Below are 16,848 nucleotides of genomic sequence, written 5' to 3' on the forward strand. Positions count from 1 at the left end.
CATTCATAGACGCACCGGGGCTCCTAGAGTCTGGCGAAGATTGGAACAGGATAGGCTCCAACTCAAATGCCTGGACTAAGACAGAGCTGAGTACAAAATGCTTCGCCTCAAACATAAATTTTTAATAGGGTCCTAACAAAAGTGGGCGGATGCTTGCCCATTGCTTGTGTAGCAAACAATACGCAAAAGCAGTGAAGACGATTCAGACACGCAGCAGCATGCTTGTATCTGATGCATCATCCATCGCGGCCGAATTTCTGGCGTTTTATGCTAATTTATAGACAGGGGATCACGTATCCGCGATGAATCCTCGAACCTATGCTGCAATCACTCCCCTCCTGTCATCTGAGTTAGAGTCCCTTGACCAACCTATTAGGATAGAGGAAGTGATATCTGTGATTGCAAGGTTGAAGTTAATGAAGGTTCCTAACCCGGATGGCTTCAGCGCCATCTTCTATAAGATGTTTTGTAACGTACTAGCCCCAATGCTTACTTGTCTTTTTAATTATTTTTCGGATACAGGGACTATGACGGAGTCCATGTTACAAGCATCCATCTCTGTGATCCCGAAACCAGGGAAAGACCCCAAGCAGTATAGCTCAAACCGCCCTATTTGCCCTCTTAACATAGATGTGAAGCTCTTTGCCAACATCCTGGCTCACCGCCTTAACCCCCTGATGCCTGGCCTTGTCGATCCCAACCAGGCTAGCTTTATCCCTTTGTGTCAATGCGGGGACAATACCAAGTGGGTGTGTTACCTTATTTACAAAGTGCAGCACTCCAGGGAAAAGGCTCTCTTACTGGCTATCGATGCTGAGAAAGCATTTGATAGAGTGCACTAGCCTTACCTGTTTGCGACTCTGAGGTGTTTTGGGATGGGTGATTTCTCCATCAATTGGGTACATAGCATTTACAGCAAGCCCAGCGCAGTGGTGTGGGTCAATGGCATGAGCTCTTGCAGGTTTCGGTTGGAAAGGGGCACTATGCAGGGCTCTCCACTCTCCCCATTTTTTTTTGCTTTATACATGGAACCTTTCGCATAGAGGCTGAGGGACGACCCCGCCTCGGTAGGCATCACCTTTGGGAGGGACCAACATTTGATAAGCCTTTATGCAGGTGGCAAGGTATTTTCTATCACCCAACCTCTCTCCTCGCTTCCAGCTATTACTTCAGAAATGGAAGAATTGGAGAATTGGAGCTGTCTCGGGCTTCAAGGTTAACCCGATGAAATCACAAATACTGAACCTCTCTATGCACCAAGACACAGAACTTATCATTCGCACCCTATTTTCAATGGGTGGAATCAAATCTCTCCTATTTGGGATTGGAGTTGGCGCGGAGTCTTACCAGAACTGCACAGGTCAATAGCTCTAAGCTCAGGACCACAATCTGCTCAGATTTTGACCGCTGGAGGCCCCGTCCTCTCTCATGGCTAGGAAGGATAGCCACAGTAAAAATTTATATGAATATTCTGCCCAGTGCTCTTTTCATTTTTCAGACGTTTCCCCTCTCTCCCCCTCCTGGGGAGCTTTGTTAATTGCAAAGGGAGGTTGATTGTTTTATCTGGGGCAAGACGAAGCCTTGACTCCATAAACCAACTGTTGCAACACACCAAAGGGGAGGGGGGACTGGCAGTTCTTAATGCGTTGCGATTCTACCAAGCGGCCCAGTTGTGATACCTGATCGATCGAACTGACCAATGACAGAAAAACAGTGGGTGTTCATAGATCAGACTGTAGTGGGGTCACACATCTGGCAAGAGGTTTGGTTTCCCAGTGTCCATAGATCCTGGGGTCTTTAATCGTCTCTGGTCACCAGCCCTACATTGAAAATATGGGATAGGGTGGCGGTATCAGCCGGGCACTCATCTTTTCCTTCCTCTGTGACCCCCTTGTTTGCTAATCCAGAGTTCCCACTCGGGCTGTCACCAAGTGTTTCCAGGTGCTGGCGAGAGGGGGACTGTAAGCAGGTAGGCTGCCTTTTCGACCAGGAAGGTCGCATTCCCTTTGATCAACTTAAAACTCATTATCCCCTATCAGAACAAGACCGGTTTACACACACCCAGTTGACCCATTGGTTGCTCAATGCTGAGATGCGTCCTAGAACTAGCAGACCGATGACTGCTTTCGAGAGGTGGCTGTTTCTTAAAAATAAGATGATAAGAAACTGATCTCAGAGATCTACCGCCACTTATCGAAGGCTTCCCTTAAGCATAGGACTCCTAGCCAGCTCCGTTGTGAGGCGGAGCTCAGGTGTACTCTCACGGACAAGGAATGGGATGAAATATTTTCCAGGTCACACCACATGGCCTATAATGCAAGGCACACCAAAACAGCATTTAAAATTAGCTCATACACGTATTCCACCCTGGCATGCATTCAGAAATGGAACGCGCTAAGCTTTTGCCAATGCTGGCAGGGATGTGACAGACCCCGGACTTTGACACACCTTCTCTGGAATTGCCCCAAACTCAAGAGATTTTGGGAATTGATTCTGAACGACATAGATAGCGCTTTCAATACTGAGCTCCCCTGATTCCCCCATATATACTCCTGGGACTCCCTAACGTTCTCACATATCCTCTCCGGTCCACTAGAGTGCTTCTGATGAACTGGGGTTCTGATAAAAACTCGGATCATAGACAATGTATTCATCAGCTTTGGTCTCTGCTGGGGTTGGAGAGACTCTTGATGGCCCCCAATGTCCACCCCACAACCTATGCAAAAACTTGGTCCCCATTTATTTCTATCCTTTCCAAGGAGTTCAGGGCACTGACTTGCCCAGCGTACCTGCGCATTCTCAGATAAATACCTCTTGCAGAGGCTGAGGTCCCATAGTCCTGAGGTTCCTGCCCTACAGCCAATTATGACTCAGTATTATGTAAGCTTAACATGGTCTAGTCAGAAGGTGAGTGGGTGGAGGCGGGTGCAGGTTTTGTTTCACATTAAATGTTTCCTGTTTTGTTCTGTTATATTCTTGACACGCCTAACTTCCTTACTCCTCCAGCAATACAATGCCTCCTTCATGGCTACGCCCAGCTGTCTCTGACAATGCTTCATTTTCACTGAATTTGCATGAATTTACTTTTCTGTTACCCACATGAGTCCGGCCCACCTTGGGTTGTAGGCGACACGCAGTGTATTACCTCACTCTTGTGATTGTTATTGAATGTGTCAGTCTTTGCCTTTAGATGTGCATCGGACTTTCGCGACCGGGCCATGATGGGTTGTAGGAGGCTTGCTGTATATGTGTATTTCTTAACTGCCTGTCAATAAAAAAGATTTGATCCTAAAATACAAACTAGGGATTTTTAAAGGGATATTTAAAAACAGAAATAAAAATAATGGAAGGATAGACATTTTAATTAATTCTACTCATCAAAGACAATGGTTGGAGAGTCCATCTCTCAAGTAGTGCTTTTACCTTACTGAGCGTTGTACCATAGTTTATTTGAAAAAGTTGCGGGAAATTGCTTGTGACATAAATTCCTAAATACCGAATAGGGTGTTGAGGGATCAACTGTAAACTAGATGGAAGTTCCAAAGGCAATGCATTGAACTATGAAAGCTCAGTTTTTGCTTGGTTCATTTTGTAACCCCCTATTCCAGTCAAACCTGTGATTTCCTCTAAAGCTGTATGCTTGCACTGTCAGCTCTCAAATACAAAATAATGTCGTTGGTAAATAATTTAATTTTCAAAAGCCCTTCTATAGGTGGCAATATTGATGTGTTAATAAGAATCCTAATCATGAAAGAGCTCTATAAAAAAAAGTAAAAAGAATTGGGGGCAGAGAACATCCCTGGTGGGTACCTCGATTTATCTTCACTGTCCAGGCTTCTCTTGAATTTACAATGATGTAATAAAGCTTCTAAAGCAAGTTACAAATTAAACAGGCAATCCAAAGGGGGCGCTAGAGGGCGCAAAAGCAAGATGGCCTCACTTGCGTGGGATCTTGAAGTTCAGGCCCGAACATCAACATAATCCTGCCCAAATGCCCACATACCGTCAAGTACGCAGCGGAGACTGAAATCGGAGGATCTGCTGGGGTGCCAGTGGCTGCCATAGAGTCTGTAACGCGGAGCAATGCGACTTGGGGCTGCCGGGGACCATGCCAACGACAAAATGGCGACTGAGTCCTGTCACTGGTAGGCCTATCCAGCCTGCGACACGATCGGCATAGCCGGCACAAGGTGAATCGGCCCTCTGGCAGCTCTGGTGCAGGACACAAGTCGCAGGTGCTGGGGAGCGGGAAGGCGCGACTGCGCAATGCGGTGGCCAGTGCTGATACCGCGACCTGCACACTCAGCGCCTGTGAGAAACGGACTGCCTGCAGGGCAGGGACGAGACGGTACTGACGCGTTTGCCTGCTGCTGAAGATCGGGCATCCAGACTACATTGCAGGTGGGCCCAGAGCGGAATTGGCACCCTGACATTGAAACGATCCTCCCAAGGTGCGCTGTGAGAGGCGCTAGGCGAGGGGAGAGACAGCTCTGCACAGCGTGCAATCCACAGAGAGGGAGTAGGCAAAATCCAAGTGCGAGCCCAGTAATATATAAACAAGGCGCCCTGCAGGCAGCACTGACAGCGGAGGTGCAGAGGAAAGGCAGTCATTTATGTGCCAGCCACATCAGGATAGGCGCTGAGACCAGGGTGATAGCGGCGGCAAGCCTGCACATAGTACTTTGCGACAGGGAGGAGAGTTGACACCAACATAGAAACCAGCTACTGAAGACCGGTCAGAGGGGGGAAAATACTCACTGAAGGAAGGCATAAGATGCAGTGCGGACAAGAAGTCCTTATGTCCGCAAAGCGATGAGCACCCATGTGAGCATCTACCACATTGCACGCATAGCTGCGCACTCGGACACTGCGACGGAGAGTGTGACCTTAGAGCTATACCACGATTCTTGCATGTACGAGGGGAGTGACCATGAGTATACACTTGGGAGCAAAGTAAGAGCAGCGTGGGAAAACCTCAGGGAAAACAAACGAAGCTGCCATTTGAGGCCCAGGACTCCACTTGTGCACATTGTGAACTAGAACAGACCATGCCAGAGGGACCGCTCACTGGGGGCCAGACCTCGACTGAAGACCTTAATCCTCGCAATGAAAGCAAGCCTCCCCTCCATTGAGGCTAAGATGGACTTGCTTGGACAACGTCACCAACAAACTCAATCAACATGAAGAGCGCATAACAGACACCGAGCAGCACATATCTAACCTAGAGGACAGCGCCGCGGGAAGCACAAAACAACTGACCGACATGGAGCGACTTCTAAAGGTGATAGCGGCTGAAAATGAGGACTTAGAATCGCAATCACGCCGCAATAACCTCAAAATTATTGGAATCCCAGAATCCACAAACAGGGGACGAATGGAGGACTTTGTGGAATGCATGCTAACAACGGTTTTTGGATGAAGCGCATTCTCTGCAATGCTTATAGTGGAAAGGGCACACCGATCTCTTGCTAGTTGACCACCGCCGGGGGCCCCTCTGCACCCGATAATAGCAAGGATACTGAACTACTGCGATTGCGACACTACCCTCCGCCTAGCGCAAGACAAGCAGCAAATAACCTTTGAAGTCTCCACCATTGCCATCTACCCGGACTTCACCTTGGCGGTTCAAGAGGCGCGTAAGAAGTTTGGATCCGTCAAGAAAAAACTCCAGCAGGCAAACCTCCCCTATGCGATGCTCTTTCTAGCCCGCCTTCACATAACACATCAGGGGAAGCAACACTTCTTCACAAATCCGCAACATGTCGCAGACTTCTTGAAGACTGTCGCCAGGCGCTCACCACAGCGGGAAGCGACTTTGAGGCCCTCCCATTCGCATTCCGCCTTATCTGGCCCAGAATGACATGGCTACTGGACACTCATCGTGCGGAAAGACAACATGCTTTAACGGCTGCAATACCAGGTAAAGGAAGAAATGGACTGCCCATGCACTTTTGCCAGCCGATGGTGAGACATCGCAACTCGAGCACACCTAAGGCATCTGGTTAAGAAGAAACGATTGTTCTCTCCAACAGTGCACCTGTGCTTACTGGACATTTGAGTGACCAATGCAAGGGGGGGGTCTAGGAGGAATAAAGGTTCAACCACTTGGAGAGCTTCTTATGTGGGTTTATTTATGTGAAACGTAACCAAGGAGAAAACATCATTCTGATGTGTTGAAAAAGGAATAAAAGATGGGTTCGTGAGTTGTAGAAGACGTGGTCTGAAGTCCGTCCTGGATCTCTTTCCTGCCTTCGGTGCTTCACCCACGGGGTCCGCGTTAGCTCTCCAATAATGTCATAAAAGAAAATGAAAATCTCTGGGTTCCAGATATGGAAGAGAGGGAACGGAGAGTGAGGGGATCACCAGGGGCTGACACCAGGTCTTATATACAGCAACAAAAATAGCCATGCAAGATGCAGGTGACAGAAGTGTGCTCAGAATCGAATGAGTAAAATAAACAACACACACAGCCCCGTGACCTCCCTCAACCACCCCTACCCGGTCCCACCCCGTGAGAAAGCAAGTCTCCGTATGCGGTCCCGTACCGTGTCCAGCCACACTTCTCCAGAAGTGCGGCGGGTCGACTCGTGTTGACGGTGGCCTCCTGGCGTGTTGGTTCCACTGGGTTGGCAGTCTTCGGCTCCTTCATCCTCCGTTTTCCTGGGACCCTAGATATAAACGCTGTTCGGCTCCGGCTTCTCCACTCCTGTTCCTCCTCCGGCTTTCGCGCCGTCTTCTTCCTGGTGCGGTGTTTTGACCGCCTCCTCCGTCCCTGATTGGTGGGATGATGGTGACATCACGGCAGAGGTTTCCACCCCCGGGAAAGCCCAGGCGGCGTTAAAGGTGCCCTATGCGTCCTGTTCTCGGGGTGGAAAGGAACAGTCGTTAAAGTCCTCGCCCTGCCCGTGATAGACAGGACCCCCGTGACATTGAGAAATTGAACTATTGTCCTAAACACCCTTGTGCGCACGAGGTAGACATGATGTACCCTCCTGCGCATCCCCAGAAGGACATCCCTATGCGGACTTCTTTTTTCTTTTTTCCTGTCCTCCCCAGTTTGGCTGCCCACGGGGAGTATACGTTTACAGTTGAGAGGATCCCAGTTAGAATGCCATGGGGAGAAAAGGGAGGGACTTATCACAGCAGGTTTGGGCTGCTGAAGTGGGAGGGGGAGGGAAGGGGCAGGAGTTAGCGGCACCTACGTTATCACAGATTACAGGCAACACTGCAGGCTCTATCACCACTCACACAAGCAATGCTCAACATGAGTACTATGCATCCCATGAGATACATGCTATTAATGGCAAGCCTAGACCCACCCAGTTATATTTTTGTCACATGGAATGTGCGAGGCCTGGGAGACCCTAGGAAGTGCTGCCACGTCTTATCTTACTTGGACAAACACAACGTACATTGTGCCCTATTGCAGGAAACTCATATCGGGCCCTCAGCCCCGACCCCTTTTGCGACCCGATGGGCCTCGCACAGATGCTTCTTGACATATTCCACCTATGTGAGGGGAACAGTAATCCTTATGAAGAAGAATATCTCTTATGTAGCCATGGGGGGAGCTAACAGACCCGCAAGGTCGATATTGTATTATGTGGGAAAGACTAGCAGCTCAGACTATTACGATTGCATGCTACTATGGCCCCAACACTGACAACCCTGAGTTCTTTAATGTCGTGTGGGGGAAGGTCATGGATATAGGCTCCACACACGGGGTTTGGGGGGACTTATGTTACCACAGATCCAAAGCTGGATCGACAGCACCCACAACCCCACCACTACACAAACGTTCAACGCCAGTTACGAGAAATAGTTACAGAACATGGACTATTAGATGCATGGAGAAGCCTACTCTCAACTGACAGGGAGGGGACGTGTCACTCCATGGTGCACTCCTCCTGGTCACGCATAGATGGCTGGTACTTGACCAGAGGCTTAAAAACGTGGCTAACCGTGTCTCGACACTTGCCGCGTGCGTACTCTGATCATTTACCCGTGCTGATTGCCCTCACTCCACCCTGCACACTGACACCATATCAGTCTTGGAGATTACCAGCGACTGCCTTAATCGATATCCCATTCCGAACGGAATTGGAGCTGGAAATCACAGACTTTTTCCAACGTTACATTAACTCAGTTTTCCATGGTGTGGGAGGGGATTTGTATTGCCAAGGGGGAGGCATTCTGCGGGATATTCGCAATACACTGAGGAAGCTGGAGACTGAACTTAAGCAAGTAGAGAGACAATTGCAGTCTGCACCCGGCCCAGACCTGCAGCAAAAGATCAAGGACAAACTGACGGACTAACAGGAGACAGCGGAGCGATAATGTAAATTTAGAGGAAAATACCATCGCGCCAGGCAATATGGTGAAGGGGAACGCCCGGAGCTGACTCGAACTCCGAGATTTTCCAGCACTATACTAGAGGTTGTTGACTCAAAAGGCCACATAAATAGGGATACCTCTGACATATTAGCAACATTTCATACATTCTACAAAACCCTGCACAATGCACAGACCGCAGCCAATAGAATTTGAGGCATACTTTGAGAACATAGGGGCATATCACCAAGCAATAGCGATAAATATCGCTATTGCTTGGTTAGAGACAAAAATTTACCGCTGAGCTCCGGCGATTTTTATCGCAGATAAACCTTGGTATTACCAAGGTTTATCGCAAATGCGATAAAAAACGGCCGCAATGCATGAATATCGCTGAAAAGTCAGCGATATTCATGCATTACCGAGCTAATGCTCTTAACCATGTTATCCACCTCGCATTGGATAACATGGCTAAGAACTGCTCAGGGCAGGTGTTAGCTTTTGGAGATATTCGCGCTTAGCGCGAATATCTCCAAAAGTTGGTAGTAGGAGATAGCGATGTTAGCGACTGTTTCCAGTCGCTAACATCTTGGCACGCCCACTTTGCATGTCATTAGTGATAAATATCACTGACATGCAAAGTGGGGCCCAAGATGGTCGCTATCTCCTACTAGCTGTCGCTAACTGGTGTTAGCGACAGCTAGGTAATAGGGAGTTATTTTATCTCCGCTTTCTTGGCTTTTAAAGCCAAAAAAGCGGAGATATACCCCCTTGATAATATGCCCCATAGTGTTGGAGTGGTTGGGGGACACTCATAGAGAATTACTACTAGCAGACTTCGAAGATGCAGAGATACGCACTGCAATTATGCTGTTACGGTCAGGCCGGGCCCCAAGCCTCGACTGCCTTACTGCAGAATTCTACAAAACATACTGTGACACTCTCATTCCTTATGCTGAAAAATGTTTATAAGGGGGCCCAGGAGACAGGTATACTTCCCCCAAACGATGCGCGAAGCGCTCATCATTTCCATATTGAAACCCAGGAAGCCGGGCGACAGATGCGACTCATACAGGCCGCTCTTGCTCATAAATTGCAACGCCAAAATCCTGGCTAAACTGATAGCTAATCGGATATGCCTCCTGATGAGCGCCCTGGTGCTGCCAGATCAGTCTGGATTTGTGCCGGGTAGAGTGACATCGCACAACCTGCGGACTTTTTAGATGCCTCCAAGGCATTTCCTTGAATGGGACAACTTGGCAAGCGTTCTAAACCGCTTCTTTTCCTGGCTCCAGCTATTGTATACTAAACCGCAGGCCAAGCTGATTATCAATGGGATGTGCTCCGCCTGATTCTGCATCACAAGGGGAACGCGACAGGGCTGCCCTCTCTCCCCTTTATTATTCGCCCTGGCCATGGATACGCTGGCAGCAAAACTCAGACAACACCATCGCCAATACGCTCTACAGTACCCCGTACGGTAAATCCAAATTTCTTTATATGCTGATGACCTTACCCAGTACATACGCGACCCGGAGGAAAGTCTCAATCCTATACTGCGGGCCTTTCTGCAGTTTGGCAGGCTCTCGAGGGTCACTATCAACTGGAGTAAGTCACAGAGTATTCCTCTCGAAGCTGAGGTCAAACGATTCACACCAGACTTCCCCTTAACTTTGTGTGATAGCGACATCAAATATCTGGGGATAGTGATCTCTAGGGACAGGGAACATCTTATTAGGGCTAATTATGGCTCAGAGCAATCACGGATTCCATTACCAGATGGATTGCTTTGCCTCTCTACCTAGTGGGAAGGGTGGCATTGATCAAAATGGTGATCCTCCCAAAGCTGCTCTACCTCTTCATTAATATTCCCAATGCACCCAGCAAACACTTTTTTAAAGCCCTTACGTCTCAGCTCATTTAGTGACATGGGGCCGCAAGCAACCCCACCTCAAGTGGGAAACACTGTCTCAACCCTTCGATAAGGGCAGGTTTGAGGTGCCAGACATGGAGATATTCTACTGTTGCGCCCAGGCGCACTTCGCTGCGTACTGGATGCACCCGCCACTGTACATGCCACACCTCACATTGGAACACTGACCCATGGTCCTGATCCCCTACCTGGCAAACATAAGCGCACAGATTGACACCTATGATACAGACCCCACTACAGTGGAGTGCACCTACAGAGCATGGAGGGCTCTCTCAGATCACATGAAAGTAAGTATGATGTATTCTCCTCTGCTGTTGCTACCTGGCCGCCGAGACATTCCAGTCACACAAGAAGGGAGATGTAGGCAAATGCTCCAGAAATTTGACAAGCACACCTGGGGGACATTATACGCGGAAGGGACTTTTCTCACCCGAGAACAGTTCTCCGAACCCTGTTCGTAATGACCATGCTTTTGGCCACCTTCTCCTCTGAAAAAACACAGCGATGTTGGACAAGGTGCTCCAGGATATACAAGACTCCAAGAGTGCAGTGGAAACACAGCTGGGTGTAATTCCATTTGAAACTGGACTGTTGCGTGCAGATCACACTAAACATGTGGACCGTGTAGATGGTACAGCATTCAAGCTCTCGCTCCTCAGTCCCACAGTGAAGACCCTACTATACCATGTCAAGACCCTTCAAAAGGAGGGAAAGGAGCTCTCTGCAAGGGCGGAGGACGTGGAGGCCCGCTCCCGGTGGAATAAAATCCACTTTCTAGCCTTCCCTGGCGACAGTGCTCCTGATCAAGGTCCTGAACTTCTTATCCATTGAAAGAGCACATAGGATTCCAGGACCCCCGCCTCCCCTGGGATCTTCCCCTCGCCCCATCATAGCACGCCTCCTTAATTACAGAGACCTAATATTGTAGTTATTCAAAGCGAAAGGTTCTCGGTCCTACAATGGCGCTACGATCACAGTGTGCCGGGCCTACACGGCAGAAGTTCAAAGGAAGTGCAGCACTTTCACCCGCGGTTAAGACGCAACTCCACACCATGGGCTATTCATATTCCTTACTTTTCCCTGCCAAATTAATTATGTGTTATAGACTCTGATTCTATGCTCTTTTTCACTACCCTGAATGAAGTATAGGACTGGCTGCGCTCCAAAGTGGTACAACTTCCTACTGATGTCTCCCAGAGTGAACTAGGAGGTTGGTCCGAAGGAAAACCTAAGTGCCACCGACACCTACGGAGAACACAGTCTCGCTCCACGGAAGAACAGGCAGCCAAGGGAGATGGCGCGAGTTGTAGCTGAGGTCACAGTTTTACAATTTTAATCGCTTCCACCACTTGCCTAAAGACACTGACTCGTAGATTGGAGCTCCTGGGTCACTTGCCTTGGGGGTGGGATCTCTGATTACTCCACTAGGCTCTCCCAAGTGGTGGAACCCGAACCCCTGATGGCCAGTTCCTGGATGGTCAGAATCCTCTCTGAAAGTCTACCATTGCCAGGCAGCTAACAAATTTAGGTTTACAACACTTAGCGATACTAACTCTGGGTATCCCGTTCTTCCACATGAAGGAGGAATATTTTGCAAAACTTCTAGTTTTCTAGGTAGCTTGATCAATTGTGGCAATTCTCCGCATGCGAGAAATAGACAGATGCATCCAGTGTTGAAAGTCTCTTTTAATTTGTTTCATGAAGGAGTGGAACTTTGCCTTCCCAGTATTGGGCCAGGTCCTCTGACACATACATACTAAGAATGGTACCACATTCCACAGCGATTGTGTGGTCAACTCTCCAACTTGAGGATAGATATCATACTTATTCCGATCAACAGAGTCCTTGATCTCATTGAGAAGATGCATCACCTGGAGGTACAATCTATCGGTATGATTTAAGTTTATGAAGAGGATTTCTGCAGAGTGAACTCTTATTTGTCACATCTGTAGAAAAGACAAAGGCCTCTATTCCAGGTTCTGATTTGATCAGTGCAGCCATTGGCTCAACAGCAGTAGCAAATATCAGAGGTGATAAGTAGTGCCGCCGTCTGGTGCCTCATGCAATAGCAAAGTGAGGAGAGAGAAACCCATTCAATAACATATGTGCCAGTAACTCCATATATAGCAGACGTGTGCAAGTCAATGATGTGGCTGCCACCTGTAGACGGTCCAGCAGAGTGAATAAATAATTCCAGTTTAGCCTTTCAAAGGCCTTCTCAGAATCAATCTACAGGACCCTCCAGTGATGACCTGAGTTGACCCACCAATGCAAGTTCATTATTCAATCATTGCATGATGCATCGATCTATGTGGCATAAAACTATATTGATCCTTGTACATCAAGTACTTAAGCACCACCAACAAGCACGTTGAAAGAGTGGTGGAAATCACTTTAACTGCTGAATTAAACAGAGATATGGTTCTGTATGATTTGATCTTTACATCATCCGATCCTTCTTGGATATGATGGTGATAACCACTTCCCGCAGATCACAGACTATTATACCCTGCTGTAGAGGTCTTGAACAGTTTGAGCATATGGGGGACAGTAGGGATGTGTTTGATTTACAGAATCCAATTGGTGGACCTTTTGGAATGGGAACATTTCCCAACTGCAATTCTCAGATTGCCTTGGTGATTTTGTCTACCATAATCCCTCTGTTTAGGGTTTCATGATCTTTTTCAGAGATCGAAGGTACTGATAGGTCTGCTACACACCTGTCTAGAGCCTCATTTCCCATAGGGCCTTAGAGCGCTCTGTAAAATACTGCACATTTTCGCTCTAGTCATCTGGCCTGTCCCCCAGCTGTCTGTCTTTAAAGTATATGATAAGTATTCTCTCTTACTCAACCCAAATATCAGCTTCCCTGCCTTATCACTCACCTTAATCATATAACTTACTCTCTGAGGCGAGAACCAACTTCTGAGCTTCAGTCAGGCTCCATTGGCACAGATGCTGTTTTGCAGTTTTTTATTTGTATTGGATACACTCTGTTGTGCCTTTCACTTATATATATTTTTACTACAGTGAAGATCTCATCCCTCATCAAGGCCTTTCTCCTATCTTTTTTCGTTCTTGCTATGAGGCATATAGCCTCCCCTCTATTGACCGATTTGACAGGCTCCTATGGCACCACTGGCAATTCAACAGAAGCCGCATTATTTTGAAAGGACCGCTCCATCTCCTTTCTAAGGGCTTTTGTAAATGTCGTACGATTTCCACTTTCCAGTAGGAACTGTTCGCTTATTGGACAACATAAACGTTGGGATGGTGCCAGACTGATTCAATGCAACCCCACAGGATATGTTGGCCTATATATATATACCCGCTAGCTCACAGTGCCAACATATGTACCCCTAACCATAGTAAGGTAGCAAATGGTTTGGGCAACCTCAGAACATGACAATCCTGACACCTCCAGGAATCGTGGTAACAGATTTAGAACGTTTTCGCTCAGTTACTCGTGCTCACTCAGAAAGATACACAAGAAATACACCTAATGGCGTTTTTCCACATTTATTGAACCATTGTGATACTTGTATAAAATGTATGCGCTGCAATGATTAATAGACATAAGTGGATAAAAGTGATTAGCAAGATAAGAACGGTGAAAAGGAGGAATAGTTCCACCATTGTGGTAAAACTGTGTATATATGTTGCATATTAGTACTGGGTATAGTGTGCTCCTACTCTGCACTCCCTAAACTAGTTGCCTAGGGCAGGTGTTCTGCCAAGAATCCACTGTTGTCTTTTTTAACTCCCCATTACCTGAAGGCTTAGTATGTAGGTCTCCGTGTTAGTCACAAGTGGGACATCGCTCCTCGCAGAAGGCAAACCGGAATCAGATGAATGAGGCGCCCACACAGCGACTACCTCACAATGACAGCAGAGTGGTCCTCTGATTTGAACACGGAAATACAGGTGTATTTATAACAACAATATCCATGCTTCTTTGTCGATGCTCCTGCTGTGTTGACATTGTTTATTCTCTCTGTTATGGCAATGTCACCTCATGGACAAATAACAAACAACAACATTTGCACATTGTGTGTTCAGGCATTGTACTAAATGTTCAACGTGTAGTGATAGTGTGCTTACAAAGTGGAATTGTAAGCAATGTGGTTCCAGAGAAACTAATCCTGCTCTGTTTTGCAAGCTAATGTGTGCCAAAAGTCAACGTTTGGAAAAGAATGCAACTTGAGCAACGTATACATGTAAAAATGGCAGTGGTTCTTCAAGGGTCTAACTAGCCATGTGACATAAGAATATCATTCCGTTGCCAGCATGCATTTAAACACCGCATTTCAGGAATTTTAGCGGCCTCACTATGCATGTCGCATACATACTGGTGCATTGTTCAAGAGTCCCCGTTCTTGTAAGTGTGTTTGTGTAACTCTGTGAGCATCTGGTAGAGGTATCAGAATGTGATAAATAGGTGAAAATGACATGTGAAAGCCTGAAACGAATGCGAATCCCCTCTTGGACTTCACACCTCCGCAGAGGCCATGTGCTTCCTCAAAGGATGCTTAGTGAGTCAGCCCCAGATCCCACATCCCAGTTCGAGGATACCACGTTCTTCATTGTTCAGCATAATAATCTTGTGCCGGAACAAAATGACATCAGTAAAAACGTCCAGGTCAAACTATACACTTAGTTAGGGTCCAACCCACCTCTTAAGTTAAATCTTCGTTGACCATGTTGCTACTGAGTAGTAAACAGGGTATACCCACGCCTTGAAGTAAATCTCATAGCCTTATGGAGATCTCTGCTAAGCTCTTTCGGAAAAACTCGCAGTATTGCACAGGGATTCCCTGGGTATTGTAAAAACAAAATAGCAGCTCAGAGGAAATCTTTGTCTTGATGGGAACACGCGGAGCCATCATCTCTTGTGATACATAATAGATTACTACATGCAGAGAGTCCAGGAACTTTGAGGTAAAGCAAAGTGCCACACAATTAACCAGAATGTTGTGAATAATGTATTATAGTGAAAAGTGATTGATTGCTAACCCATGACAAGATGAATTGCCGTTCTGCACCTAACAGCTCTTTCTATCCTATCCACAGGTTCTGTCCTCGTTGTGTTCAGGAACGCAAAAAGAAATGAAGATCCAAACTTGGTGGTCAGAAGAGAGAAGTTTAATATATTCCTTTATTCCCGTTGCAATATTTTATATCCACATATTTTTCTCTCGACTTTGAACTTTATTTTACTTGCCCTTTTTTAGCCTTTAGGCTAGTGAATTGTGGTTCACATTTCAGCAGGGAACTGTCTAGATAAAGAAACTGTTTTTATGTAAGAAGAAGAGCGAAGAATGATCCCATCGAAGTGGACATTTGTATTCTGTGAATGTCGGGTAGCACAGGGCAGGCATACTGTAGGATACGTTATCCAGGGTTGTGGGTGGGAGGGAGGTACTTTTCCCCTGACATATGAATGTTATAACTAGGATTGGGACTATCGTTGGACTTGTTCTTGGAGGTGGGGTGGGATCATTTAATGTTAACAGTCTTGTACATTGTAAGATGGTGATAGTGAAAGAGCTGTCGTATTAATGCATTGACACACCAGCTATTTTTGATATCCTCTCTTTAGATTGTTTGTCCTTTGATGTGGCTGAAGAACAGCAATTCTATGATGGGGCGAGGTTGGCAAAGTTGGAGGAGGGAGTGGGAGCGGAGCTGCCGAAAGATTATTTGGGGAAACTGTGTAACTGGTGCAAGATTCAGCATTCCCGGAAGTCTGTCAGAAGACATATGCCCTGGCTGAGGACATCAGTTGTAACATACAGGTCACAAATTTGGATCAAGACCGGGATCAAACGGACATTAATCTTGCTGACGTCGATAAATTGAGTACCATTAAACTGAGCAGTACTAATGCCTGTTATTTAGAGTGATCTATAACGGCAAAACTAAGATAGGAATTACTTGTCCCACAAAAGATCGTTATGCACAGCAAGTCTTGGGAGTATTGTTTAACCTTCAGAGGACGCATATGTGGCAATTAACACTCAGTGTTTCTACCCTCTAGTCCAGGCACTCTTCCCCTTTAAATGTATACAAGGCACAGACGTGAGGAAAAAATAGAAGGGCGATTGTTTGGCACATCTGCACACATCCATTCTAGCCGAAGCAGTAGAGTTTCACAGGAAGCTTTTTACTCCAGATCACAACATACTTCTCATGGTGTTAAAATGACTTCATCTCATGGAGACCGTGGGAGGGTAGAGCCCTTCCGAGGTCGCCCTCTTATGGGAAACATCATTATCTGAGATATAATATTTAGGGTACAGAATCACTTCCTACCTGTGCAAAAGAAGTGCATATTCATGAGATCGCCTCTTACTTGGTTTGCCTTTCCGATGGCTTTTTACCACTATTTAGGAACTGGGCTTGAAGGAAAACAAGTCCACCCCATGCAACCTCGAACTGTTTGGCTTGAGTTATGGTCTTGTTTCTGATCGTTCCTCAGGAGGCGGCTGTAAGTTCTGCCCATCTACATCACCCTTTACTCTTCAGACTACTAGAGACCGTCTGCAGCCAGGAGGAGCCATTGACAATACCTGTATCTCCTCACA

At 47.0% G+C, this 16,848-nt stretch overlaps 1 protein-coding gene across 2 annotated transcripts in view; it reads left to right on the forward strand.

Annotated features, from left to right (window-relative positions):
• ING5 (inhibitor of growth family member 5) overlaps positions 1-16,148 on the forward strand; it is a 409,877-nt gene extending 393,729 nt beyond the window's left edge. For both annotated transcript variants that reach the window (XM_078665675.1, XM_078665674.1), the window contains one exon: positions 15,335-16,148. In XM_078665675.1, coding sequence (XP_078521801.1) covers positions 15,335-15,374 — 40 coding nt within the window. In that variant the 3' untranslated portion in view covers positions 15,375-16,148. The remainder of the gene's footprint in view (positions 1-15,334) is intronic.
• Positions 16,149-16,848: the final 700 nt, after the last annotated feature.

The sequence above is a fragment of the Lissotriton helveticus genome, chromosome 11 (assembly GCF_964261635.1).
Source record: "Lissotriton helveticus chromosome 11, aLisHel1.1, whole genome shotgun sequence".
NCBI classification, from domain to species: domain Eukaryota; kingdom Metazoa; phylum Chordata; class Amphibia; order Caudata; family Salamandridae; genus Lissotriton; species Lissotriton helveticus.